Genomic DNA, 27,281 nt, shown 5'->3' on the forward strand with positions numbered 1-27,281 from the left:
TTTAGGGGCCCTTTTACTAAATGGACATTAGTGTGCCACATGACCCATAGTCATAAAATAGGACACATAGCATTTAGTGCACACTAATGTCCATTAGCACATGCTAAGCTTTAGTAAAAGGGTCCCTTAATTAGTAAATAGGCTGTATTAAGCACCCATTAATATGGAATAGTGTGCATTAACATAAATCTAGCCCTAAGTTTGTGCATGAGACAGTCAAAGAGTTAACTGACTTGCCAAGTCCCATGGAGTCTCAGTGGGCAAAGCGGAACATGAACCCTAAGTGTATGGTGTCCCTGTTTTACATTGTCAGTATTCTAATGAACTTCAACAGCAAAAGAAAACTGAATCCACACAGAGTAAACAGGGAATGGGAAAACATTGCTTGTAATGATTGACTGCAAGCCAGAGAGTTTATGACCGGTTAACAAGTTAGCTTATAACCTAGGATGGTAAATAAGGAAAAGGAATGCAGGGTCTGACCTTGATCAGATAAATGTTCTGGGATGTTGTTGTAGTGCAGTAAGGTTACTAATTATGAAAAGAAAGACTCACTGGGCCTTATCCAACAAATAAATTTCTCTATAGGCACAGAACAGTAAAAGGGCCAGTTTGAGTAAGGCTCAGAATGGCCTACTGAACAATAGTTATGAGACTACATGGAACACTGTGCAGGGAGAGCCAAAAATATAACTTATTGGTTCCACGGTTGTATGCAGTATAAGGGTTGCAAATCCCAACAGTTCTTTTTAGGTCCTGCTAAAATAAATTTTCCAAGGTAATTGAGACTGTGCATTTATACAGATTAAATCTAGAATTGCTTATAGCATGCATATTTATTTTATTCTTTGATTTCAGAATGCGTACACTGCAACAGTTATTAACGGAACAAATTTTTCTACATCTGCTAAGGAAGCTTTTCATATGTTATCAAGGAATTCACGTAATGTTGCATCCCTTAATTGCTTTGGAGACTTCTTAATTTTTCTAGGAATGGTGAGTGAAAGTTGTAAATCATTTTATGCAGTGACAAATGTCAAATGCTGTAGAAACTTTTTTATTGTTTAACACAGACTATAAGGTGCACCTGCCTGACATTTATTGAACCACTCATGCATTTAAAAAATCATAAGGGAAACATTAAGGGACCCTTTTGCTATAGGGCATTAAGCCCTTGACACACATGAAAACAGGTTACCATACAAATGCATTAAAGCATTTTGCAGTGTTTTTCCTATTTCCACATGCCAGGGGCGTAGCCAGACACCCAATTTTGGGTGGGCCTGGGCCCAAGATGGGTGGGCAGAAGAACCCCGCCTCACCCCACAGATGATGCGGTCTCTCCTCTCACCTGCACGCCATATGGTCTCTCAAATATCCTCCCTCTCCTGCATACCTTTTTAAATAGCAGATTTTCACTGGCAACAGGCAGCAACTAATACACACTGCTCATGTTGGCCCCACACCCTTCCCTCTGATGCAACTTCCTGTTTCCGCCTAGGCAAGAATACATCAGAGCGAAGGCTATGGGGCCGGTGTGAGCAGTATGCATCAGTCACTGCTCACTGCAGGCGAAGATCTGCTATTTACAAGGTATGCAGGAGGGACAGTTGTTGGGAGTTCGGCTGGTGGGGCTTGGGGATCCCTGCCAGCCACATTATAGCTATGCTGGTACTAGGTGGGCCTGAGCCCAAAGTGGGTGGGCCAGGGCCCACCCAAGCCCACCCTTGGCTACGCCACTGCCACATGCTAAAATCTTGCATTGTTTAATTTCTAAGACTTTTTCTCTGAGGAGACATGGAAGTGTAAACTAGCTAATACATTATGATTAGCACATGTTAACTGGCTAATGCAGAGTTAAAGCAGGAGCACTTAGTGCTCTGCAACGTTAACTTTCTGCAGGTACCACGTACTAATGTGAACATTAGCACACAACCTTAAAAAAAAAAAATTAAATCTGAGCTTAGTGCGCTGTAAAGTCATGCATTAAACCTAGATCTTACCGCAATTATTAAAAAGGGCCCTAATTTACTCCATCAAACTGATAGGTTTTGTTTCTACTTTTTCTGAACCAGTTGCTTCTGTAAAATATAATATGCTTATTAAATATTTTTACTACCCTACTTATTTTCAGTATTTATATACTGCCTAGACCTAAGTGGTTTAGGGGCCCTTTTACAGAGCACGGGTAAGCTCAATGTGGGCTTATCATTTGCTTTTTCAGGACTACTGCCGGCCTAACGTAGCCACTGGCAGTAGTCTCGCCCTGAGTGTGCGCCATTTCCAGAGGAAAAAGAAAAGCCCCAGAAATGGCTTACCCAGTGGTACTCAGTCATCACTGCCGGCTTAGCGCAGGAGCCCTTATCTCCACCTCAGTGGGTGGAAGTAAGGGCTCCCTGTCATATGGCCATGCGGTAAGAGTTCTAGGGGCTTTTTTTTTTACCCGCTGCGGTAAAAAGGGCCCTGGCACGTGGAAAAAAATGACTGCCAGCAAAGGGCGCTTTTTCACAGAGCTTGGTAAAAGGGCCCCTCCCTCTCTTATTTTTCAGGTACTGGTACTATCCCTAATGGGCTCACAATCTAGAATTATATTGCAGCTGGGATAATGGAGGGTTAAGTGGCTTGCCCAGGGTCACATGGAGCTCCAGCGGGAATCAAACCTGGTTCCCCAGCTCCGCAACCAGCTGCACTAACCATTAGGCCACTCCTTCATTTAGGGTACATAGAATAGTCAAACTTTGGGAAGTTTGTGTACCCTTGTCAAGGTCATTCCCAATGGGTATAATTGTAAGGATGGATGCAAGGCAAATGAAATTGATTAATGCCTGTGCTATGTTTTTTTTTTCCAGGTATTTGTAGTATGTTTTACAGTTTTTGGAGGACTTATGGCATTTAATTATCACCGTGAACTGCATGTATGGGTGGTCCCTTTGCTACTAGTTGCCTTTTTTGCCTACATCGTAGCTCACAGCTTTTTATCAGTGTTTGAAGTGATCATAGATGCCTTGTTTCTCTGTTATGCCATTGATATGGAAACCAATGATGGTTCTTCGGAGAAGCCATACTTCATGGATCAAGACTTAATGGTAAATGTCAAGACCTTTGCCAGTTTGTAATAGTAAGATCTCGCACTGTAACTGATTCTGTCCAAAGTTGCAATAAGTTCTTCACGCCTGCCGTTCAGTATTTTTCCTTCTTCTAAGAGAGCATGTTATACACAGTGCTTGCAGACCAAGACCTACAAAAGAAAACCTAATATTGTATTTCACTTCTATTGAACCTCAGTACAAATTTTGGTAGCAGAATCATGTTCTTAATTGTTTATATAACAAAACCAAAGAGAGGCAGGGTCTTAAAATAGTAAGACCAAATAAAAACTGTTTAATACATACACACTTAAAAGATCATAATACCCAATGTGACTATGTTTAGTCCATGCCAGTGTCAGGGGGTATGAAAAGTCAGATAAGTCTTTAAAAAAAAATATACAATGAAGAACTTCTTCAAATAATGAGAATAATTTAACGTTGAAAAAAAACAAAATAATAAATAAATCCTAATAAATGACAGAGTAAACATGCATAAATAAAATTGTACACTTTTTTTATATGCAATTTTATTTATGTGTATTGTCTTTATAAGGTTTGTAGAGCCCTAAAGCAGGCTTACTTGAGTCTTAGTGTTGGTTTTGTAACTATATTAAAGGTGCCATACACCAAATTTTGGATATCCTCATTTTTCTCTTCCTCACTTCATTTGTTGTAATAATTCAACATTGACATGAAGAAGCACAGAATACTGTGTGTGTGTGTATATATATATATTTTTTTTTTTCATACAAAAACAAGATACAATAATGCTTAGGTTGATAAAGGAATCAACAAAGATATACAGGGTATAACAAAACAATTCAAAGTGGGGCACTTTACTAGGCTGCATTAGGCGCTAACATGTGCCAAATGCAGCTTAAAATGACGTATCGCAGGATGCACTCAGGCATACTGCAGTAACTGCCAAACCTGCAAGCGCTAATTGCATGCTAAAAGATATACTTTTTTTGAGGAGGGGTGTATTGGGAGCGGAGAGTGGGCATTTCTGCACTAACCAGCTACATTACCATATATTAATTGGTTAGCAAACAGATAATGCTTGAGCCATTCCCGCCTACAAAATGGGTGGTGGTAAAACTGGTCAGTTTGGCGTTTTTTTAAACGCTTCGCAATTACAGGACCGAAGGATCAGTAGAATGAGTGCTTTTATTCCCAACTGTGAGCATAAACATCCTGCTTGTTATCAAGGTAGCACCACATTTAAGTAAAGTGGAGAAAGTAGCATTAAATTTAAGCTCCCTCTAGTGGTGCAACTGTATATTTTGTCATTGAACCCTTTTGCTACCCCTGACACAGGCATTTGTTCGCCAAAACATGGCCCGTGTCAGGTCCTTCCAATAAAAGAGTCTCCTTTTGTCCCATTCCTGGAGGTCCATTTATGCTTTTCTGTTTGTTCTGGTCTTTTGGTGTAGTTGGAACTCTTTTCTACACTACCTGAAAGCACAGTCTGTCTAATTTGCAAAACTCATTCGTGCTTTCCAAATATCTAATGGGGACTCTACGCACATTGAGAAGCTTCAAGGAAGAATACTGAGTTGCTTTGTCCTCTCTGCGAAAGGATGGAAGCGCCACAGATTGGTTTTAGATGAAATGCTGATGCCACTTTCGGAAGGAAGGAATTGTGCACAGGGAGACCCCCGCCTCCAAAAAGAAGGAGATCCTGAAAAGAGAGAGCCTAAAGCTCCAAAACCTTGTGTGCCAGCTCAACAGCCACCAAGAATACTGTCAAGATCTTTCAAGGAGGCTTTCTGGAGTGGTTCAAAAGGAGGCTTCTGAAGAGCCCGAAGGACCACCGGTTCCACTCTGGACACGGTGTATGAAAGGGAGGCCGCAAGCTGTCCACTCTCGGCAAGAATCAAACTATATGAGGGTGAGCCACAAGAGATGTCTTCTGTAGTTAGCCCCTAAAACAGGCCAAAGCCACAACCTGAACTGTTAGGGAGCCAGATGCCAATCCTTTCTGAACACTTGCCTAGAGAAATGCTAGGATGTGCACAACCTGATCAGAGAAGGGAGATATCCTGTACTCAGAACACCAGCTTTTGAATGGCCTCCACACCCTCACCACACCGTGGAAGTAGAGTGTTTCCAAGCCTGAAGCAATGACCGAATCAGAATAACCTTTTCGTCTTAACTGAGCCCTGTCAGTGGCCAAGCCATAAGTCCAAAAGGGCACGGATCCTCCATGAGCACTGGTCCTTGCTTCAGTAGGTGGTGTACTTGTGGAAGACAGAGAGGACCCCCTGTTCAGCAGTCGAATCAGGTCTGTGTACCACAGCCTCTGCAGCCAATCCAGGGTTACAAGAATTATTTGATGCCAGTGCACTATGATCCTTTCCAACATGCAGCCTACCATGGGCCAAGGAGGAAGATGTATAGTAGATGTGTCTCCAGCCTCGGCTGCAGTAGGACATTGATCCCCATCGAGCCCGGTTATTTCTGATGGCTGAAAAACTTGAGCACTTTAGCGTTCCTTTTCATCGCCATCAAGTCTAGAAGCAGAGAACCCCATCACTTCCCTATCAGCTGAAACCCCCCTGGCTGGATAGTTCCCATTCTCCCAGGTCCAAGGACTGACTGCTGAGAAAGTCCGCTTCCACATTCAAGGACCCTGTGATGTGAGCTGCTGACAATCAGAGAAGTTTCATGAGAGAGGCTGTCTACTGATGACTGCGGGTCCTGCCTTGCTCGTTTATATAACCCACTGGGGCCTCCACCAGAAAGGGAGCAAAGTTGCATAAGGCATTCCACATTGAGCTCCAAGCCATTTATCGACCACTGAGACTCCTTTTTCATCCCAGTGCCCTGTGCCAGTGGAACTTGTAATGAGCTCCCCAACCCAACTTGCTTGCATCCATTATTACCATCTCCAATTGTATTATTGGAAATGGAGTCCCAACAGTCAGATTCCTGGGCGACAACCACCACTGCTTACTCTGGCAACCAGCATCCAAGGAAGATGGTCATATTTCTGTGACACCAGAGACTGAGAGGAGATTCTTGTAGTGGCTACATATGAGTCCTTGCCTGTGGTACCACTTCCAATGCTGCTGCCATCATTGACCCCAGAAACTGGACCTAGTCCCAGACGCTGGACCTGCCTTTATCAAGAAGACGAATCTCTTGAACCAGCTTCAATCTCCTGCGTTGTGTGAGGAATATCCTATCCCATGCTGTTTCAAATAGAATGCCTAGATATTCCAGTGTCCATTATGGAGTTAGTCTGCTCTTCTTGCAATTGATCATCCAACCCAACTGCAGAAGACAGTCAACTTTGTCTATCGCCACCACTCTGACCAAACAGGACAACACATGAATGAGCCAGTCATTGAGATACAGTTGAAATCTGTTTCCCTGACACTGATGGAAGGACACCACCACCACCACCATAACCTTAGTAAGCATTCTTGGAGACGTGGAGGGACCGAAGGATAAAGCCCTGAACTGGAAATGATGGCCCTGCACTGCAAAATGAAGAAACCTGTGATGCAGCGGCCATATGAGTATATTCAGGTATGCCACCTTGAGATCGAGAGTAAGACTATGACTGCTCTTAGTCTTTCCATGCGAAAGTGGGACACATGGAGACAGTAATTTAGACCTTTGAGATCTAAGACTGGTTGAAAAGTGCCTTCCTTCTTTGGAACAATGAAGTATATGGAGTATCTGCCTTGTCCCTGTTTGGCCTAGAGAACTGGAGTGGAGAAGTTGCCTAGTGGTTAGGGTGGTGGATTTTGGTCATGGGGAACTGAGGAACTGAGTTCAATTCCCACTTCAGGCACAGGCAGCTCCTTGTGACTCTGGGCAAGTCACTTAACCCTCCATTGCCCCATGTAAGCCACATTGAGCCTGCCATGAGTGGGAAAGCACGGGGTACAAATGTATAAAACAAAAAACAATGGCCTGGAGCACCATCAAGGAATCTATGGTGGTCTGAACCTCGACCACTTTGATTCCCTTTCGACAAGGGGACTACAAAAAAAAAGGTAAGCGACCAGGTAGGAGAACTCGCACCTTGTAACCTTTTGTAAGACTATTCAGAATCCACTGGTCTGATGTGATTTTTGACCCACTCCTCCCAAAAGTTCTGAAGATGTCCTCCCACCAGAGGAACAGAAGAGAAGAGTGGACCAGCCTCGCATCATTGTGAAGCTCTGGAGGCATTGGGCGCTCTAGCTGACTAAGAGGAGGACTTGCTGTCTGTATGAAAGGAAGTTTGGCGTACCTAAAAGCGGGACTTCTTACCATATTGCTGACAACCAGTTTGATACTGTCTGCTATCTCAAAATCGAGATTGAGAACCCCTTGAAGACGGACAACCAAAAGCTTTCGGCTTATCCTCTGGCAGGTGCTGTGGCTTAGTTTCCCCCCAGTTCTTTCATCAAGTTACTGAGATGTTCTTCAAATAGCTCTTGCCCCAAAAGGGCAGTTTAACTACTTTGACGCTGCATCCACTACCCAGTGCCACAAGCAGAGTTGCCTACGTGCCATGACAGCCTTCTTTAGGTGGATGCCATAGTTACAGCAGTAACCAAGAAAATGACCATTCCTAAGGAGGCAGAGCTGCATTGAAGGATCCTCAAGACCACAGGATGGCAGTTCTTTTCAAGCAAGCCTCTGAAGAAATCTTTGCTTTACCTCTGTTGGCTGCAATTTGTGGAAGTTACAGTGGGGGAAATAAGTATTTGATCCCTTGCTGATTTTGTAAGTTTGCCCACTGACAAAGACATGAGCAGCCCATAATTGAAGGGTAGGTTATTGGTAACAGTGAGAGATAGCACATCACAAATTAAATCCGGAAAATCACATTGTGGAAAGTATATGAATTTATTTGCATTCTGCAGAGGGAAATAAGTATTTGATCCCCCACCAACCAGTAAGAGATCTGGCCCCTACAGACCAGGTAGATGCTCCAAATCAACTCGTTACCTGCATGACAGACAGCTGTCGGCAATGGTCACCTGTATGAAAGACACCTGTCCACAGACTCAGTGAATCAGTCAGACTCTAACCTCTACAAAATGGCCAAGAGCAAGGAGCTGTCTAAGGATGTCAGGGACAAGATCATACACCTGCACAAGGCTGGAATGGGCTACAAAACCATCAGTAAGACGCTGGGCGAGAAGGAGACAACTGTTGGTGCCATAGTAAGAAAATGGAAGAAGTACAAAATGACTGTCAATCGACAAAGATCTGGGGCTCCACGCAAAATCTCACCTCGTGGGGTATCCTTGATCATGAGGAAGGTTAGAAATCAGCCTACAACTACAAGGGGGGAACTTGTCAATGATCTCAAGGCAGCTGGGACCACTGTCACCACGAAAACCATTGATAACACATTACGACATAACGGATTGCAATCCTGCAGTGCCCGCAAGGTCCCCCTGCTCCGGAAGGCACATGTGACGGCCCATCTGAAGTTTGCCAGTGAACACCTGGATGATGCCGAGAGTGATTGGGAGAAGGTGCTGTGGTCAGATGAGACAAAAATTGAGCTCTTTGGCATGAACTCAACTCGCCGTGTTTGGAGGAAGAGAAATGCTGCCTATGACCCAAAGAACACCGTCCCCACTGTCAAGCATGGAGGTGGAAATGTTATGTTTTGGGGGTGTTTCTCTGCTAAGGGCACAGGACTACTTCACCGCATCAATGGGAGAATGGATGGGGCCATGTACCGTACAATTCTGAGTGACAACCTCCTTCCCTCCGCCAGGGCCTTAAAAATGGGTCGTGGCTGGGTCTTCCAGCACGATAATGACCCAAAACATACAGCCAAGGCAACAAAGGAGTGGCTCAGGAAGAAGCACATTAGGGTCATGGAGTGGCCTAGCCAGTCACCAGACCTTAATCCCATTGAAAACTTATGGAGGGAGCTGAAGCTGCGAGTTGCCAAGCAACAGCCCAGAACTCTTAATGATTTAGAGATGATCTGCAAAGAGGAGTGGACCAAAATTCCTCCTGACATGTGTGCAAACCTCATCATCAACTACAGAAGACGTCTGACCGCTGTGCTTGCCAACAAGGGTTTTGCCACCAAGTATTAGGTCTTGTTTGCCAGAGGGATTAAATACTTATTTCCCTCTGCAGAATGCAAATAAATTCATATACTTTCCACAATGTGATTTTCCGGATTTAATTTGTGATGTGCTATCTCTCACTGTTACCAATAACCTACCCTTCAATTATGGGCTGCTCATGTCTTTGTCAGTGGGCAAACTTACAAAATCAGCAAGGGATCAAATACTTATTTCCCCCACTGTATATAGCCTGATCATGGTTGCACCAGAATGAACAGTTTTCATAGGCGTCTTAGCAAGACTTGTTAGAGGATTGGTCAGTCATGGACCAGCTGGAGATGGTGCAGCTTATCTGGTGGATTATTTCTATGCTTTTATTAGGGCTTCAGCTAAGAATAGGGCCTTGTTAGTAGCTGCTCATAGATTTTTTGAGGCTTACAAATTGCTCTGCAGATGTGACTTCCAAGACTCCTCTCAGTAAACTTCCTTTTAGGGGTACGTTGTTGTTTGGAGAGGATCTGGAAAAGTTTTTGAAGACCTTGTCAGAATCGAAGAGACCTCAGCTTCCAGAAGATAGAGCAAGATCCTCTATTAGAGGTTTGTCAACTAGAGGTCAGTTCAGGGAGTCTAGAAGATATAGACTGGGAACAGCAAATGATATGCAGTATAGTCTGTTTCCCTTCAGGGGTCAGTCCTTACAACGAAGTCATAGAGCAGCTGAGATTCCACTGTGGGAAACTTGGGAGCTCCCAAAGGTTTGCCGTAAGGTTCTGTGGTCACATGCTCCTGTTCTACCAGTGGGACGATGTTAAGGTTGTTTACCTGAGGTGGACCCAGGTAACTATGGATCAGTGGGTTTTAGAGGTTATTTGAGATGGGTATTCCCTACAGTTTACCCATCCTCTTACTGATGTATTCTTAGAGTTGCTGTTTTGCTTTTGGGGAGTAGAGGAGTAGCCTAATGGTTAGGACAGGTAACCAGGGGAACTGGGTTTGATTCCTACTGCAGCGCCTTGTGACTCTGGGCAAGTCACTTAACCTTCCTTTGCCACCCAAGTACAAAATAAGTACCCGTATATAATATGTAAACCGCTTTGATTGTAACCACAGAGATGCAGTATATCAAATCCAATTTCCCTGTTTAAAGGCAATGGCTATCAGCTATTAAGACAGACACATGGATTTGGAAATGATTGGCAGGCTGCCGCTGAAGTGCAAAGGATGTTATCTGTGTTGTAGTGCCATAAAAGGATGGTACACTTTGATTCTAGATCTCGAGAGTCCCTAGTTTTCAGATGGAAACCTTAAAGTAATTGCAGTGGTATAGCAAGGGGAATTTCTGACCTTGCTGGATTTCACAGAACCTTACCTGCATATCCTTATCTGTACAGCACATCAGCATTTTCTGCACTTTGTAGTACTAGGACAGCATTACTAATACTTATTTCTATAGTGCTACTAAACATATATGCAGCACTGTACATGTTATATGCAGATACTGTCTCTGTTCCTAGTAGACTTGCAGTATAAGTTTTTGTACCTGGGGGGTTAAGTACTTGCCCAGGGTCACAAGGAGCTGCAGTGGGAATTGAACCCAGTTCCCATGTACTAACCATTAGGCTATTCCTACACTTCTGTTTGGCCTAGCTATGTGCCCAGAACATTTTCTAAAGTGGTGGTGGTATCCACCTTACAGAAAGAAGGAATCTTGATTCATCCATATCTGGATTATTTTAAGACTTCACACAACATGAGCCAAAGAGCAAGAAAGCCATCAGTCAAGTGGAGCAATTTGGGAGAGGTGGCCAATTCAGGCAAGAGCCAGCTTTGACCATCTCAGAGGTTGGAGTATTTAGAAGCCTTTTTCATGATCATTCATGGAGCGAGAGCAAAGAAGTTGCAGTTCAAATTCAGAATTTAATCTGCCAGGCCAACCCAACTGTATGGGATTATCTGCAGGACACTGGCTTGATGGCAATACCGAAACTGGTGCCATAGGCAAGAGCTCAAAAGCTCTATGCTCTCTCGCTAGTCTTGCCTTTTCCATGGGAGACCAGAAGTTTTTCATGGTACTTACAAGCATCCAACTTGGCATGAGGGATGAATCTGGAAAACTTGAGCTGGATAGTAATAACTACAGATGTCTTAGTGGCTGAGCAGAATTAGTATGGTTAGTTAACTGCCTGGAGGCTTGAATTATTCAGCTAGCTTTGATCAGATTTCAGTTGCTGATTCAGAGACAGGCAATCCACATCTAGTCAGACAATAACAGTGGTGGCCTATGTGAACAGATAAGGAGGGACCAGAAACCTCCCAAGTGTCAGAAGATGAATGATGAACTAGGCAGAACAGAATCTGGTAGACATTTTAACAGCATATTTTGCAAGAATAGACAATATCCAAGCAGACTTTCTAAGCAGGAATACATTAGATGCAGGATAATGGATTGTAGCAGAGAAGACCTTCTTAACATTGGTACAGCAACAGGAGATTTGATGACAGCTCAAAACATAAAAGTTCCCAACTATTCAGTCAAAGGAAGGAGAAACAGTCCACAAGAATAGACACTAGTTCAGCTGTGGTCAAACACAGGGACTTTGCATGTGTTCCTACTGTAGCCACTGCTGAGCCAAGTCATTCAGAGGATTGCGAAGCATTGGGTACTAGTTTAGTTAGTTAGTTTATTTGGCATTTGATATACCACCTTTCACATAGTAAGCAATGTAGTTTACAACTAAAAATGATTAGTAACAAAGAAACTAAATAATGCATAAGTCAGAAAAGAAGAAGATGAAAAGGGGAGATCAGTAGAAAATTCCAGAGGGAAGGGGCGATATAGAAAGAAAACAGGGCAGGAGCAGTAGACCGGGGGCAAAGAAATGTATTGCTCAAATGCTGAGGGTCTGTAAGGGGTAATAAGGAAGGAAAGATTAGTCAGAGTCCAAGACTGAAGAACCTTATGGGTTAACATGAAAATTTGATGCTGGCCATAGAAAGGAATAGGGAGCCAATGATGCTGTGCTAAGAGAGGGCAAACATGGTTAAAATGTTGAGCCTGTGCTAGAAGTTGAATGGCAATATTGGGGACTAGTGACAGTCTTAAGGAGAAAATTAGGTCACCCTTCATAAATAAATTGCAATAATCAAAGTCGTGTAGTGACAAGTGAGTACATGAGAGTAGCGCAGGCATCATCATCCAAATAGTTACGTAGTGGCAAATGGGATGGAGGGAGAAAAAGCATGATCTAACAACTGCAGAAATATGGGATTTGAATGAAAGCTATGAGTCTAAAGGTCACACCTAAGTATTTCAAAGTGTGTACCCATTTAAGCGAGACAGTACAAACGTTTGGAATTACTTTGGAAGTGGAAGAACACCCTGTAACTGGGTTAGTGGTGTTAATAGCCCGAAACTGGCTAAGGAGGCTGTGGTATGGAAACATGATGAAACAAAGTTGGGGATCCTATAGTGCTTGCAAAGAGGGAATCTTAGTGCAGTGGTCAGTCAGGATGCAGGGCATGTCTTCATTTTGTCTTACGGCTTAACTCTTGAGAGGGCACACTTGCACAACAGAGGATAGTGTAGTAGAGTTTATAGCTATTTTTTGATGTTCTAGAAAGTCTTCTACTTGAGTGTAGAGACTTTTTGAAGCATGGTAGAAAAAGACAAACATTTTACCTATACACTCTTCTATTCTGGAGATCTTAGAGTATTTGCAGGATGATTTGGAGAAAGGGTTGGCTCTGGTTTCACTGAAATTGCAATTTGCTGCCTTGACCTGATTTTGAAACTTGGGTCTATTGGAAAGCCTTGGGATATGTTGCATTTAAAGGGATATCAAACTCTTGAATCCTGCTTGCTGCCATGTTTTTCCTCTCTCTGCCTTGAATTTAGTCCTGTGGACCTTGGGTTGGGTAGCCCTTGAGCCCTTAAGTTTGTTTTCATAAAAGATGTCACACAAAGTTTTTCTGATGGCCATGTTGGGCAAGAAGGATTTCATAACTGCAAGTCTTTCTCCCTAGAACACCAAAAAGGGTGCAAGCTAGAAGGTTGTTTGTATTCTTTGAAGGAGTCTGTAAAGGAGAAGTAATTTTAAAGAGACTATTGCAGTAGTTCCCAAACTTTTTCGGTTCACGGCTCCCGTCATAGAGTAATTTTTCACGGCAACCCCCCCACCCATTTTTTTCTCTGCACAAATATAGGAGTGCTAGGGTGTCCCTATAAGCAGCCCTTACAAATCACACTGACAATTTATAACATATTACCACTTTACCTATGAAAAGTTATTCCATTATTATATTTCCTCTGTGTACATCTATATGCTGCACAAGCCAGCATGTTTGAAATATAAGTGAGGTTAAATAAAAAAATTTTTTTACCAGCAATGAAGAATGACAACGTGGATGCAGCAGCTCATAGGTTTGCATGCTTTGTTGTGAATGGGATAGGGAAAAGACTGACTTGGCTTCAACGTTTTGACTTCATCCCTTCTCCTGTTTTCTTCCAACTTCCTTGGCAGCAAAAGCAAGTCCCGAAGGCCATCTGCTCTATGGCCCCAGTGGCCGAGACAAAAAAAAAAAACCAGCAAGTACAGGGCCGCAGCAGCCTTCAGGCTTGCGCTGTCGGCTCTGCTGGTCCTCTGCTCCTGCTGACGTCAACTTCCAGTTCCGTGGTAAGAGGACCGGCAGAACTGACAGCACATGCTTGAAGGCTGCTGCAGCAGCAGCCCTGCCCTTACGTTTTTTTTTTGTTTGGCAGGAAGGAGGTCGGGATTTGCCACTGCGCAGTTTGGAAACCGCTGGGCTATTGCTTTAGCCTACATTCTTTAGGGCCACTTGGTTCCAGAGGTCCAAAATATGCATTCCATGAGGAGTAAAACTACTTTAGGGGCAGAGCATGTTCTAATTCCACCTTTTGTTACATTACTTTTTCTGGCCTTATAGGCTAAATATTCAGCACAAGAGAATGCAGCATGGGAGCAGAGTTCTGACAGCATCCCTCTCTCTGCTTTGGTATGTCACAAGTATTTTGCCTGGTTGGGTAGGATGATAAAGAAAGAAAATAGGTCTTACCTGCTCATTTTTTTTCCTTGAGACCCTTATGACCAGTCCAGATCCCACCTTCCATTGGTTGATTGCATGACTTTCTTGAGATAGGGAGAAGTACAACAGTTAAGAGGTGTTTGAATTCTTCAACATCTGCTTAGCCGCTGCAATCTTTTTCTAAGTTATTCATGTTATTTTTTCAGGTTGTCTGTTATCCTTAGTTCTTTAGAGAATTGCCTTTACTTGGTATTTATTATAGTAACGAACTAACAGGCTGCACAGAGTACTTAAGTGGGGTCAGTTAGAATGCACACATGCCAAAACTAATGGTATGCACTTTAGTGTGTGTCCCATGTTAGGCTTTTTTTTTTCTGTATTAGGCGCATGTTAGCACCTAATATAACTTCATTTCTCCTTTAGATGCAGAAAATGCTTTATGAAATTAGCCTTTGAGTATAAAACAAGACTTTGAAGTTAATGGACCTTGCATTTTTGATGCTACTTTATGGCTGCTTTTTTAATGCAAGAATACTTTTGATAAAAAAAAAATTTAAATTTTGTTTTCTAAGGCTTTTTTTTTAAAGTAAGCATTTCACTTTTACGTAGAAAAACAAACTGAGCACATCACATCTCTATATATAAAAGGCACCACCAACGTTCTAAATGAAGCCTCCAGCCGGAAGTGTGAAGGGGGAGAGATATCCGATTTCCCCATGAGTGTCTGCCCCGCCCTAACACAAAGTGAAGGAAAACACAGCAAAGCACGAAATCAAATCGCTCTCTGTAACAGTGAAGGACTCAGAGGGGGGAGGGGAGAGAGGGCAGAAGCCCTCACTATCTCTGTAACACAAACACAGCAGGAAACTTAACACTGAAGGACTCGACTCCGAGGGGAGAGGGGACCGACAGCACAGGGGAAGGGAGAGAGGGCAGGGACACACACACTCCCACATGCACACAGAAGAAAACCTTGCTAGCCCCCGTTTCATTTGCATCAGAAATGGGGCTTTTTTTACTAGTAAAATAGTAAATGCCAATACGATAAGAGGAAACAATAAGTCCTGCCAGATGTAATTTTTTACTTTGTTTGCAAGATGTTAATCATTAATACAAAATAGAAATATTTTTTGAAAAAGCATACTAGGAAGTCATTATCAGGTTTTAATAAACAAAACATCATTGCCTTTGATTGTAAACTACAATCCAAATCATAGTTGGAACTGAAGGAAATCTGTTCAAAATAATTTTCAGTTAAATAAGTGGGGGGTTTATTTTGGTTTTTCTTTTTTTTTTTTAATAGAATCTGCTGGATGAAACCAACAAGGAAATAAAAGGGAGAGAGAAAAATACCCAGAAGCAGGAAGATGGCACTGAACTTAAACCAATAATATTATGATTGGAATGAAATATCCGATCAGAATGTATGTATATTTATTATGTAATCCGCTTAAAATTGAGAATGCGGAATACAAGACTTTTACAACAATAATGGGAAGCCATTGTTCTGCTACAAGCATGTACATATTGTCTGAAGCATATGATTTTTAAAAATATATATTTTTATAGTTATGTGATTTTGAATTGGAGGAAAAAAAAGGTCAGTCATGAATTGTCTGTTTTCCACATTCTTGTCCCATTTAAGGGGTACTGATCCTATATATTGAGAAAATATTGGAATAGTTTTTTGTTGTTGTTGTTGTTTAAACCACATATTGCTGAGAATGAGATTTTTCAAAAAACATTTCTAAACCAGTGCCAGAGTTATGCTGAACTGCATTCTACTCATGAAGAGTAATTCACTGTTGATAAAAACAGAGTTATGCAGATGTAGTGCATAGTTATACTACTTTCCAACAGGCAGTGAGCCAAGAGGAGCGCAGTGACAGAAAAAAAAAACAAAGCGGTAGTTTAGTTTCAAACTAAGAGGAAAATCAAGCAACAGTCAACTTATCAGGAATACCTGAGAATATTATACAAGCTAGTATTATCAAGAGGGAATAGAAGTTGGATATCATCAGCATAAATAAGAAAAAAAAAAAAAAGGAATGTTCAAGGTCTGAAGAAAGAGGGCTAAGGGTGACAAAAAAATGTTAGAGGATAGGTCCCAAAACAGTCCTGCATTTTAATCATGATTGCTGCAGGTTTTGAGAGACTATTTTACAAAGCTACAGACACCTATGGAATAGCTCAAAATAGGGGCCTACTTCTACATTTGCCTAGGTGAACCCTGTTATGAAATTACCCTCTGATTCCCAAGAGAGCTATTCTTAAATAATTCACAATACTTGGAGTTTTAGTACACAAAAACTCGGTTTCTGAACTTTTTGCATTTTAATACATTGACATACCTTCTTCACATGAAGAGGCCAATCTTGTTTTCTTACAAAGAAACCAATCCTTGAATTTGTGAATTCCTTTCAAATAAAAAGCTAAGTGAAGAAAATACCACTGCCTAAGCTGAAGTACAGCTGTGTTCCAGCCAGAATGTGAAAAAACATTCTACTGATCAGCCCAGGTTGGGTAGATTAATTGATTAAAAATTCCATCATTTGAATTGCAGACCAGGATTAATATGGAAGTCACTGTACAAATGAGAGAAAGGGGACAGCAATCCTTTTAATAATCTACAACTTGCCTTTGCATTTCAAATATATAGTTTACCATTGTCTACTCCAGTCTTGAAAGCCCTTTGTGCTGTTTGTGTCACATGTACATAACATATATAGACTCAATTACAATGCATAAAATTGTGTTCAGCCATTATAAATCTTGTTCTAAAATTAACAGAATTTTTCAGAGAGCATGGTTTCTCTCAGATATTATTTTCCGATCAGTGATAATAAAAATTGCACAAGAATTTGTATTTAGAGTGAAATCTTCATCTTATTTACAAGTATGACATTGTATGAATAAATTGTAAAGGAGCATGGATGAATGCAAAGTAGCTGTTGTCATTTTTGTGATGACCTACTAAAACAGAAGAGCTTCTGTTTTGGTTATTGCTCTAACATGGATTTCAGAATTTTATTTGGAAAAATTTGTTGGATATATATGGCCCTTATTTTAGGAGCATTCTTGTACATTACCATACATATGTGAATGCTATTTTACAAAGGGCACTGTTTACATGTGGCATTTACCACCTGCTTGGAAGAGCAGCTATAAACTGTGATATCTGATCTGACCCTTCCCTCACCCCAGCACCAGATCCTTCCAACAAGAAAATCCTTACCCCCCCCCCCCCCCCCCCCCAATCATCTATCTGTCCTCGTTCCCCACCGTTCCTTTAGATCCCTGCCTCAGTCTTCCCACCTAATGGCCCCTAGTGCAAGATTCTCCCCCCCCCCCCACACACACACACACACACACCTTCCCTGATCTCAACTCCTGCGCTGGTGTCAAGTCAGTGCTCCTGTTTTCTGTATTCCTAGTTTCAAACAGCCATGATCCCTAGCTGTAATCTCATTGTGTTAACACTAGGGGGTCAAGATGACAACCCTTCATTTTAGTACTAGTTGAAAGGACAGCCAGCCATTCCCCATTTACTGTTGCATTCCACTCATGACTTCATCGATCTCTATCAAAAGTTCTTTTCCAACCTTAACCTCACTAGCCCCTCTTCACAATGGAGCCATTCCATCCTCTTTTTCATTTTGGTTGTCCGTATCTACTTTTTTTAGCTTCACTATATCTTATTTAAAAAATAATCTGAAAATTATTATTTTACATAAGCTTCAGAATTGGTTGCCCGATTGGACAAGGCTGGTAACATAGGTGATTCAGAAAGAGTCTAAAGAAAAGTCCATAAAATATTAACCATGTGACATTGGGAAAGTCACTGCTCATCACTGAGCATGAATATGGAAACTTAATTTAAATCCAGATTTAATAATCCACTCAATACTTGGTTAAGGGAGTTAGACATTGTACAAGGGGGAAAACAAAACCACAGACACGTGTTGCCTATCATAAAAATACTGACACATGGATCCATCACCTGAAACCTTCTGAGTAATTATGATCTGGAATGGGAACTATCAGAATACTGGACCCAGTATAGCAAATCTTACATTCTTATCAAAGGCCAAGGAGGATGATAAATGAGTCTGATACAAAGTCTGTGCTGCTAAGGACTGTTGCAGTGGAATGGAGCAGAATTATAAGGGCTTGCAGTTTTAAAAAGGGCTGACATCAAGGTGTTGACACTAGCTCTTCCCATGTTTAGTATATCTATGCTGGATGTGTGCTTTCAGGTGGCAGTACCTGGGTTAAATTCCTGACCCATGGGGCTGCTGCAAGGTAAGTGGTTCAGCAGCCCTGGCAGGAATTTAGTCAGAAGACAATAGCATTCACTGAACACCTGTAGGGCCCATGGCGACAAGGATACACAAGGAATGCTAGTGCATAACCAGCACAGAGAACAAACTACATGAAAATATCCCTGAATAAAGGTTCATGGTTCCAGGTTTCAGCTCTGGTTCTGACTGAGCTAGAAGCCCAAAGAGCACTGCACTGTTGTTCTGGTAAAGTAACAAAAGTGAAAGTAAGTAGGATACAACAACTCAGAACAGGGAAGAAGGAAAATTTAGCTTTATTATTTCAATCAAAGTGCAAATTTAAAAGATGCTTTACTGAAGAGATGGTGTAGTGTAGTGGGAACTGATAGAAAATTTATTGCAAGAGAATATTCTTGATTTATTTTATCATACAGTGGTACTACTCACTTTTGTTCTTCTAAGGCCACATCTGTGGTTGGAGGATGTCCCTATTCTATTCTACTTATGTATTATATACCACACAATATTCCATTGAGGATTCTCAGTGATTTACAATGAAAGTAGCTCTCAACAAAAGGAGGAATATTTATTTTATCGATTGTATAATCGGAGATCCTGAGTAGCCAATTAGTTATTGAACAAACAAGGTCCACAACTTAATTTCCACAAAGATCTACACATGTGAAACTCCCCACATATATCTAGAAATGTTTAATAATGCCTTCTGTTATATTACTATCATGTATTCCTTTACCATGCAACCCAAATCCTTCTGTAACACCAAATGTCTATTCTCTTCTTAGTTCCACTATCCATGATATATTGTAAGCCTCATTGAGCCTGCAAAGAGGTGGGAAAATGTGGGATACAAATGCAATAAATAAAATATAATGGGGTGTGTGTGTTTCTTTTTTTACAGGCAGCATATTCCAAAGCCTCACCCCTTGAAATGGCAAGCTTTCCTAAAGAGACTGTAAATGCATATTCTAATAGGATAACCCAGTTCCATGCAGAATTCTAGAACAACAAGAATTTCACCCTAAAGATATCACAAGGAGTTCACCTTACACTGCTCTCTAGATTTAACCCATAGATTTATAAATCAAACAGATTTTAAACCTAATATGTTGTCGAACTGACAACCAATGGAGCCCTCTGAAAATAGGAAACACACTATCGTATTGACCCAGGCCAAAACTCAATCTTGAGGGTTTGCAGCAATTGTAGATGTTTCCACAGCCCAAACAAAACATTAGTATACAAATTACTACTCTTACCCCAGTTTTTAGAAATTTGGCACAGCGAAACACCTGTACCAAAGTTCTAAAATTATCTTGATGTAATGAAGACCTAAGTGCCTGTAATTGTCTAAGTCTAAAAAAAATTTTTTTTGGCCGTGAGAGAGGATCTATCATATGTCATTTGGAGACTCCAACATAATCTAAAACTTTTGAGTGATCTTCAGTTTTTAAACTTTCATCCGATGTTAACATCACTGTCTTATTTGGGATGCTATCAATATCCCCAAACCACAAGATTTTTTTTTAATTTTTTTGTTCAATTTCAAGAAATCGTCCATAGCCCATTTATCTATAACTGGGATATAGTTTGTTACAGCAGCTAAAACGTAGCTGTACATTTTTCTAGAGCAGGACATAAAAATGTCATCTGCATATGACAGAACAAAAATCCCTAAATCTGAAACAAATGAATAAATATTAAACATGAAGGAAGAAAGTGGGGATCCCTGTGAGACCCCACAGACTGGATAGAAACTTGATAGGATCAAAAGCTGCTGGCACTATCAAATTGAAGTAATATAACTTGTTGTCCCCTACTTAAAAAATGTACTCTGTAGTAAGAGTAAGAAGCAATGTTTCTGTGCTATGTCTGGGTCTGAAACCATGCTGGGTCTTACGCAGAATATTTTTCAATTATATAAAGTTCTGTAATTGCTCCTTAACTGAAAATTCTAATAAATTTAGCCATCCTTGGAATACTCACAACCGGGTGATTTCTCTAACAGTCAAATCAGTTCCTGTAGATTTTGGAAGAGGAGTTGGCACAATAGCCAATATGCTTTTAGGATAACACCCTCGGAACGTCCTTCAACAAGTAGGATATCATTGAATTCAACTTCACTCAGCTCATTTTTGCCATGTTGGAGAAATTATAAAATAGAGTTTAAACATTGCCCCAATGTGTCATGGAAACAGCAATTTTTGACACACGATGAGTATGTGAGATGTACGGGGCCCAAACATTAGGTTTCTGATTGTGCCACCATGAAAGATGTCACCTAGATTGCTAAAAATAAGAAAATTAAAATAGACTACCTGGAATCTTTTCAGCATTCCCCAACATCTACCAAGATTTCTTCAAGGGTCTCATGCATAGGCAACTGAGCATACATCCCTGAAGGAGGCTGGTTTGCAGACAGCCAATGAAGCTGCTGGTAAGAAGGGTTCCCATTCAGTCTGCAACTCTGACTGCTTCTGAACTACACCTCCAGCTCCAGCCTATTAGCACAGACATGGAGAATTGCCCTGTAACTAGCACAGACATCCAAACAGTGGCATAGCTACAGGGGGCCATGAGGGCCTAGGCCCCCCAAATGGGATCTGGGGCCCCTAGTTTGGCTGGCAGGGGTCCCCAACCCCCACCAGCTGAAGCATTTGTCTGTCCCATGCTGTCTCATTTTGCTGTTGTGGTCTGAGATCTTGTTACTTGAATGAAAGCCTTAAAGATCACTGCACCTTTATTAGGACACATCAAACAGGAAAAATATCTACCCCAAAATTTAGAAGGAGCTAGGTACTTAGGTCAACTAGTTGTCACTTGCCTTTGAGGGTTTGTTTGTTTAAGGATTTAGCACCCCAGGGCTCTGGGACAAGCCTCCACCAATACTAGCCTCTCTAGTCTGTTCCTAAGAGGGCAGGATAGAGGTGGGGAAACCAGCCCTAAAGGACTGTTCCTGCAGTGTCCCCTGGACTGTCTGTGCTCCACTGGGAGTATAGGCCTACTCAGTTACTACACCAGTGCAGACGTATGGCCTATCTGCTGGAGCCAAACGCATACTGAGGATCTAAAGGCCGCACCAGCCTTCTGTTAAGGGGCATTAAGTCAGCGCTAAGCTGCATTTCTGTATTTGCTATAAGGAGGACATAACCCACCTTTTTGGACTAATCTTATATGGATAAGAAAATATGCGACAACTCCAAAGTCAGGTTACACGCCCGGTTCCTGGCCCAAACTCCGGAGCTTCTTGATTTTAATCTGAAGCTTCAGCAAGTTGGTCACGCTGCTTCCCACATTTACAAGTATCTTCTTAGCCACTCCCGCACTAAATGTACTGGTTTACGTAGATGCTGGGAGGAGGACATATGACAACCAATGTCTGATAGGCAGTGGGAACAGCTTTGGAAGTCCCTCTTCCGGTGCTCTAACTCTTCTAATAGTATAAAGTCTATGTATTTCTTTATGCATAGATCTCTTTGGATGCCTTATAAGTTGCATGTTATCAATTCCTCTAACTCTAGTATATGCTGGTCTTGCCAGTCTCAAGTGGGTACTGTAAAGCATCTTACCTTTGAATGTGGTCGCAGCTGGTAGACATTTTTCACCTTCCTGGCTCACTCACTTATCAATTTGTGATTCTCAGGGATCAGTATTACAAGAGTCTGCTGACTCCTAGTGAAGGGGCTCTTGTTAGCACCCTGGTTTCTTCAGCATTGAAGGTAATCTTCTCCCATTGGAAGTCTTTACATCAGGCTACCTACCAGGAATGGTGGAACTTAGTGCTCCAAATTTACAAATTCGAATCACACCTTCCAAAGAAATCTTCTCGTTTTGCTTCATATAGGGAAAAATGGCTACCACTTGTTGCTTATTTTGATACGGTACAATAAGTACTAAATTTGATGTGTTTTTTGACATGTGCATGCTTTACACTTTGATTTGTATTCTCCAGCTCTCCCTTCCCTTTCCCTCTTCTTTTCCTCTTTCCTACCTCTCTCTTGTTTTCACTTAATTTGATTCTGAATGTAGATTGCTGCTTCTTACATGTGAGCTACGATATTGCCTTCCTTTGTAAAATGTTACTTGTTATGTTGTGAGCTCTTGATGGTATCTGTATCAAAAATCAATAAAAGAAATTAAACTTTAGAAAATATGTGAGTCCTTGCCATTTGTTCATTTGGATAATTCATCCTCAGGTAGAAAAGTTCTTATGCACTCACACAGAAAAACATGATATCTTCCTTTTAACATACAGATAGAAATCCAGGTAATAGAAATAGTTAGACATTATCAAGTACTTAATTTCATTCTTATAAATATGCAGCACTGTTGATTATAATGATGGGTACTTGTAGCCCATGTAGCCCACTACTCTCAGAGTACAGGTTCAGAGCAGGTTAACAGAATACTCAAAATACAAACAGATAACACTTTCCCTCAGTCCAATTATGAAATAAAAATTCAGAGAACAAATGAGTGTTTACGAAAGAATAAACAAGTGCATTCCAAAATCTTACCATTTGAATTATAGACCTCTCTCTCTCTTCTAAAAGGAGCCTTGAAGAAAAGATAAGTGTAACCATGTTGCATTCTTCCAGTTCTTAGCAAGATAAATGTGGCCAGTGCCAATGGACAATTATTTAAAAGTAAAGCAAAAGTTATCTTTGCTCTTAATGGGAGCCAATGCAACTTAATCAGCAGTGGGGCTACATGATCATAATTAACTTTACAAATTATATGTCTAGCCGCTGTATTTTGGAGTATCTGACATCTCAGTAGCTGCTTTTTTGTAATTCCAACATACACACAATTGCAATAATTTAGTTGAGACAGAATTAACTGTACGAGTACCTTAAAATGACTTGGAATAAAATAAGAGCAAAACAAATTTAATTATTTTAACTTAAAAATAGATTTCTGAAACAAATGTTTCACTGTTTGCTGCAAACAATATAACACTGCATGATAAATTGTAAAAGCAGCAAGACCTGGTAAGGTTGTAAACATCTATATTTATTATATTCCCCCTCCAGCCATGATGCCAAAATGCTTTACACCTAAAAGCCCACTAGAAATGTATACAGGGTAATCTTCAGAGTGAAGACCATGTGCAGTGAATGTCAGCTAGCAGAGAAGGAACAGTGTTGATTACACCCAGAGAACAAGGAGAAAATCTATTTTACTAAGATTATGGAAAAATTCAAATCATTCTCCTTACAATTAACATAACTAAGTACTTTGAGGTTTCACAAAAATTGTTCTGTTATAATAAATGGTGGAGTACTGACTTGCTATCATTAAATTGGATTAGCTTATATAAATTAGTATTTTATTGATAACCAGAATAAACTCTCACAGTGCTGCTTCATCTGTTCGCGAGTACCAGACAAAACTATATAAGAACCATGCTGGCTTCTTTACAAAAAAACATAGCACCATTTGTGTCTTTCAGTTTCTTTAATCAAATTGGAAAATTTTACAGCCTCTTGTGGTTTTGGTTCAAAGACATGAGGTTGCATACAGAACAGTAGTACTGGAAAGTTCTTCTTGCACAATACACACAAACTTTGTTTGACATACATAAGGGAAAAATATCAAAACAAATTTATTTATAAAAAATACACTGGAAATCAGTTTATACTGAGAAATGAGACAATAAATATAGTGGGGGAAAAAGTACACCTACATTTATGGCACATACAATAAAAGTTAAATGCACGGTCAAATTTTAAGACTGCTCCAAGTTCACTAGACTTTATACAAACTCCCTTTCTGGCCAAGACATGTTTGGTCAATCTTAACATTTAATCACAACACATTCCCAATTTAGCAAACTAAATTATAGACGCTGAAAGTAATGGGATTTCAATTACTACATATCAATGTAGAAACAAAATCGGTAAAATCCACAATATCTAGAACATACCTGAAAAAAATACACCATGTTGAAATTGGATATTAACAGTTACAAAATGCTACTGAAAAATGAAGGTTGTGGTCTTGAAAAAGCTTAACATTGGAGACCTGTATTATCTGAATTGGTTACACACTCCTTCCCCCTTTTCACAGTATTCCTTTTTACTTCATATGCAATTATTGGTTATGCTGTAGAATAGTACTGCTACAGCACTAAAAGGCAACTACTGTATATAGATACAAAAAGGCAGAGAAAGGAAAAAGGAATGTAAGGCAATATTTCTTTAAGTATATTAAGTATAATAGTGTAAGGAAGACAAGTAAAAATTACACAAGTCTAGCTTGGTCTTTCATTGAATAAAATATGGAACTAATACTGAGCATTCTGTGCAAGTCTAATAATTTATTCCTTGGTCGCTGTACAGACCATGGTAATCTCCTGTGTACTCTTCTGGGTATTCGGCCTCGCCCTGATACTCATCTGGATACTCTGCTTGGTAATCACTATCACTGATTTCAGACCCATTGGTGCCTGTTCCTTGACTTCCATTATGAATTACGGGTTCTGTTGGGGCAGCACAGTATTTGGGGTCATACACTTGTCTTCCAAGGCCATACACACTCATGCCTTTCTGAGAAGCCACTTTGTTAGTGCCCATTTGTAATGAAATGGTTGAGTTGTCCAATGGTTGTAATGCCCCCTTCTGATCATAGATATCTCTTCTTGTGCCTGGTGCTGACATGCCAGCCTAGTAAGAGATGAAGGAAATTTGATCACAGATTAATACAATTAAGTGCTGAAGGCACTGAATGGCATAGGAAACCAATATTTTGCTTAAACTAAGTGCAAAATGTCAGATCTTTAAAACAAGATCTCCCTCAACGTCACTAACTAATTTGTAAGAAAAAAAATCTTGACTTATTCAATCATGTAACTCGGGTATTAAAATTCTGTTGCAAACTCAGTCATCCTAGAGGGGTCTTAACCCTTTACCATACTTACTACTGCAACAAATTATGAACATCCTCCTTGTTCTTTTTTTCACTTTGACTTGAATTCATAATGGTGGGAGTGAACTATGACAATGGTGCTGGACTTCTCTGAGACACAATGCAGATATAGCGAAGATACTTACCTGTAGCAGGTATTCGAGTACAGCAGGCTGATTGTTCTCACATGTGGGTTGATGTCCACGTTGGCCCAGGAAACGGAACAAATTTTGAAGCAAAAAAGTTTTGCCTAGAGTCTTCTGCCACGTGACTCACGCGCACCACACATGCGCGGACGACTTCCCGCCCGTTGTGCGAGCGTGCCCCTTAGTTAAATCAAAAAGCATAGAACTAGTAACAACTCCAAAGGGGAGGAGGGCGGGTTTGTGAGAACAACTCCAAAGGGGCGGAGGGTGGGTTTGTGAGAACAATCAGCCTGCTGTCCTCGGAGAATACCTGCTACAGGTAAGTATATTCGCTTTCTCCGAGGACAAGCAGGCTGCTTGTTCTCACGTGGGGTATCCCTAGCAACCAGGCTCACTCAAAAACAATGAACATTGGTCAATTAGGCCTCGCAACGGCGAGGACATAACATAGATTGACCTGAAACCATAAACAACAGAGTGCAGCCTGGAACAGAACAAAAATGAGTCTAGGGGAGTGGAGTTGGATTCTAAACCCCGAACAGATTCTGCAGCACTGACTGCCCAAACCGACTGTCGCGTCGGGTATCCTGCTGAAGGCAGTAGTGAGATGTGAATGTGTGGACTGATGACCATGTTGCAGCCTTGCAAATCTCTTCAATGGAGGCTAAGTGAGTCACTGATGCAGCCATGGCTCTAACATTATGAGCCGTGACATGACCCTCTAGAGTCAGCCCAGCTTGGGCATAATTGAAGGAAATGCAATCTGCTAGCCAATTGGCGATTGTGCATTTTCCAATGGCAACTCCCCTCCTGTTGGGATCAAAAGAAACAAACAACTGGCCAGATTGTCTGAAGGGCTTTGTCCACTCCACGTAAAAGGCCAATGCTCTCTTGCAGTCCAAGGTATGCAAACTGCTTTCGCCAGGGCGGGTATGAGGACGGGGAAAGAATGTTGGCAAGACAACTGACTGGTTCAGATGGAACTCCGACACCACCTTCAGCAGGAACTTAGGGTGCGTGCGGAGGACTATGTTGTGATGGAACTTAATATGAGGTGCATACACTTCCAGGGCCTGAAGCTCACAGCCATCAAGAAAACGACCTTCCAGGTCAAGTACTTCAGATGGCAGGAATTCAGTGGCTCAAAAGGAGCTTTCATCAGCTGGGTGAGAACGACGTTGAGATCCCATGACACTGGTGGAGGTTTGACCGGGGGCTTTGACAAAAGCAAACCTCTCATGAAGCGAACTAAAGGCTGTTCAGAGATAGGCTTACTCTCTACACGGCGATAAGCACTAATCGCACTAAGGTGAACTCTTATGGAGTTGGTCTTGAGACCAGACTCTGACAAGTGTAGAAGGTATTTAAGCAGGATCTGTGTAGGATAAGAAAAAGGATCTAGGGCCTTGCTGTCACACCAGACGACAAACCTCCTCCATTTGAAAGAGTAACACCTCTGTGGAATCTTTCCTGGAAGCAAGCAAGACTCAGGAGACACCCTCTGAAAGACCCAAGGAGGCGAATTCTAAGCTCTCAACATCCAGGCCGTGAGAGCTAGAGACTGGAGGTTGGGATGCAGAAGCGACCCCTCGTTCTGGGTGACGAAGGTTGGAAAACACTCCAATCTCCACAGTACCTCTGAGGACAAACGCCAGAAGGAGAGGGAACCAAATCTGACGCGGCCAGAAGGGAGCAATCAGAATCATGGTTCTGCAGTCTTGCTTGAGTTTCAGCAAAGTCTTCCCTACTAGAAGTATGGGA

The 27,281-nt window shown here is 41.4% G+C and overlaps 2 protein-coding genes across 3 annotated transcripts in view; one reads left to right on the top strand and one right to left on the bottom strand.

Annotated features, from left to right (window-relative positions):
• Nucleotides 1-17,034, top strand: part of SLC44A3 (solute carrier family 44 member 3) — a 125,076-nt gene extending 108,042 nt beyond the window's left edge. Inside the window, exons 13-15 of the mRNA XM_030205940.1 lie at nt 859-996; nt 2,850-3,086; nt 15,474-17,034. Coding sequence (XP_030061800.1) covers nt 859-996; nt 2,850-3,086; nt 15,474-15,569 — 471 coding nt within the window. The 3' untranslated portion in view covers nt 15,570-17,034. The remainder of the gene's footprint in view (nt 1-858; nt 997-2,849; nt 3,087-15,473) is intronic.
• Nucleotides 17,035-24,049: 7,015 nt separating this feature from the next.
• Nucleotides 24,050-27,281, bottom strand: part of CNN3 (calponin 3) — a 77,265-nt gene continuing 74,033 nt past the window's right edge. For both annotated transcript variants that reach the window (XM_030205701.1, XM_030205702.1), the window contains exon 7: nt 24,050-25,133. In XM_030205701.1, the coding sequence (XP_030061561.1) occupies nt 24,780-25,133 (354 nt within the window). In that variant the 3' untranslated portion in view covers nt 24,050-24,779. The remainder of the gene's footprint in view (nt 25,134-27,281) is intronic.

The sequence above is a fragment of the Microcaecilia unicolor genome, chromosome 6, assembly GCF_901765095.1.
Source record: "Microcaecilia unicolor chromosome 6, aMicUni1.1, whole genome shotgun sequence".
NCBI lineage: Eukaryota > Metazoa > Chordata > Amphibia > Gymnophiona > Siphonopidae > Microcaecilia > Microcaecilia unicolor.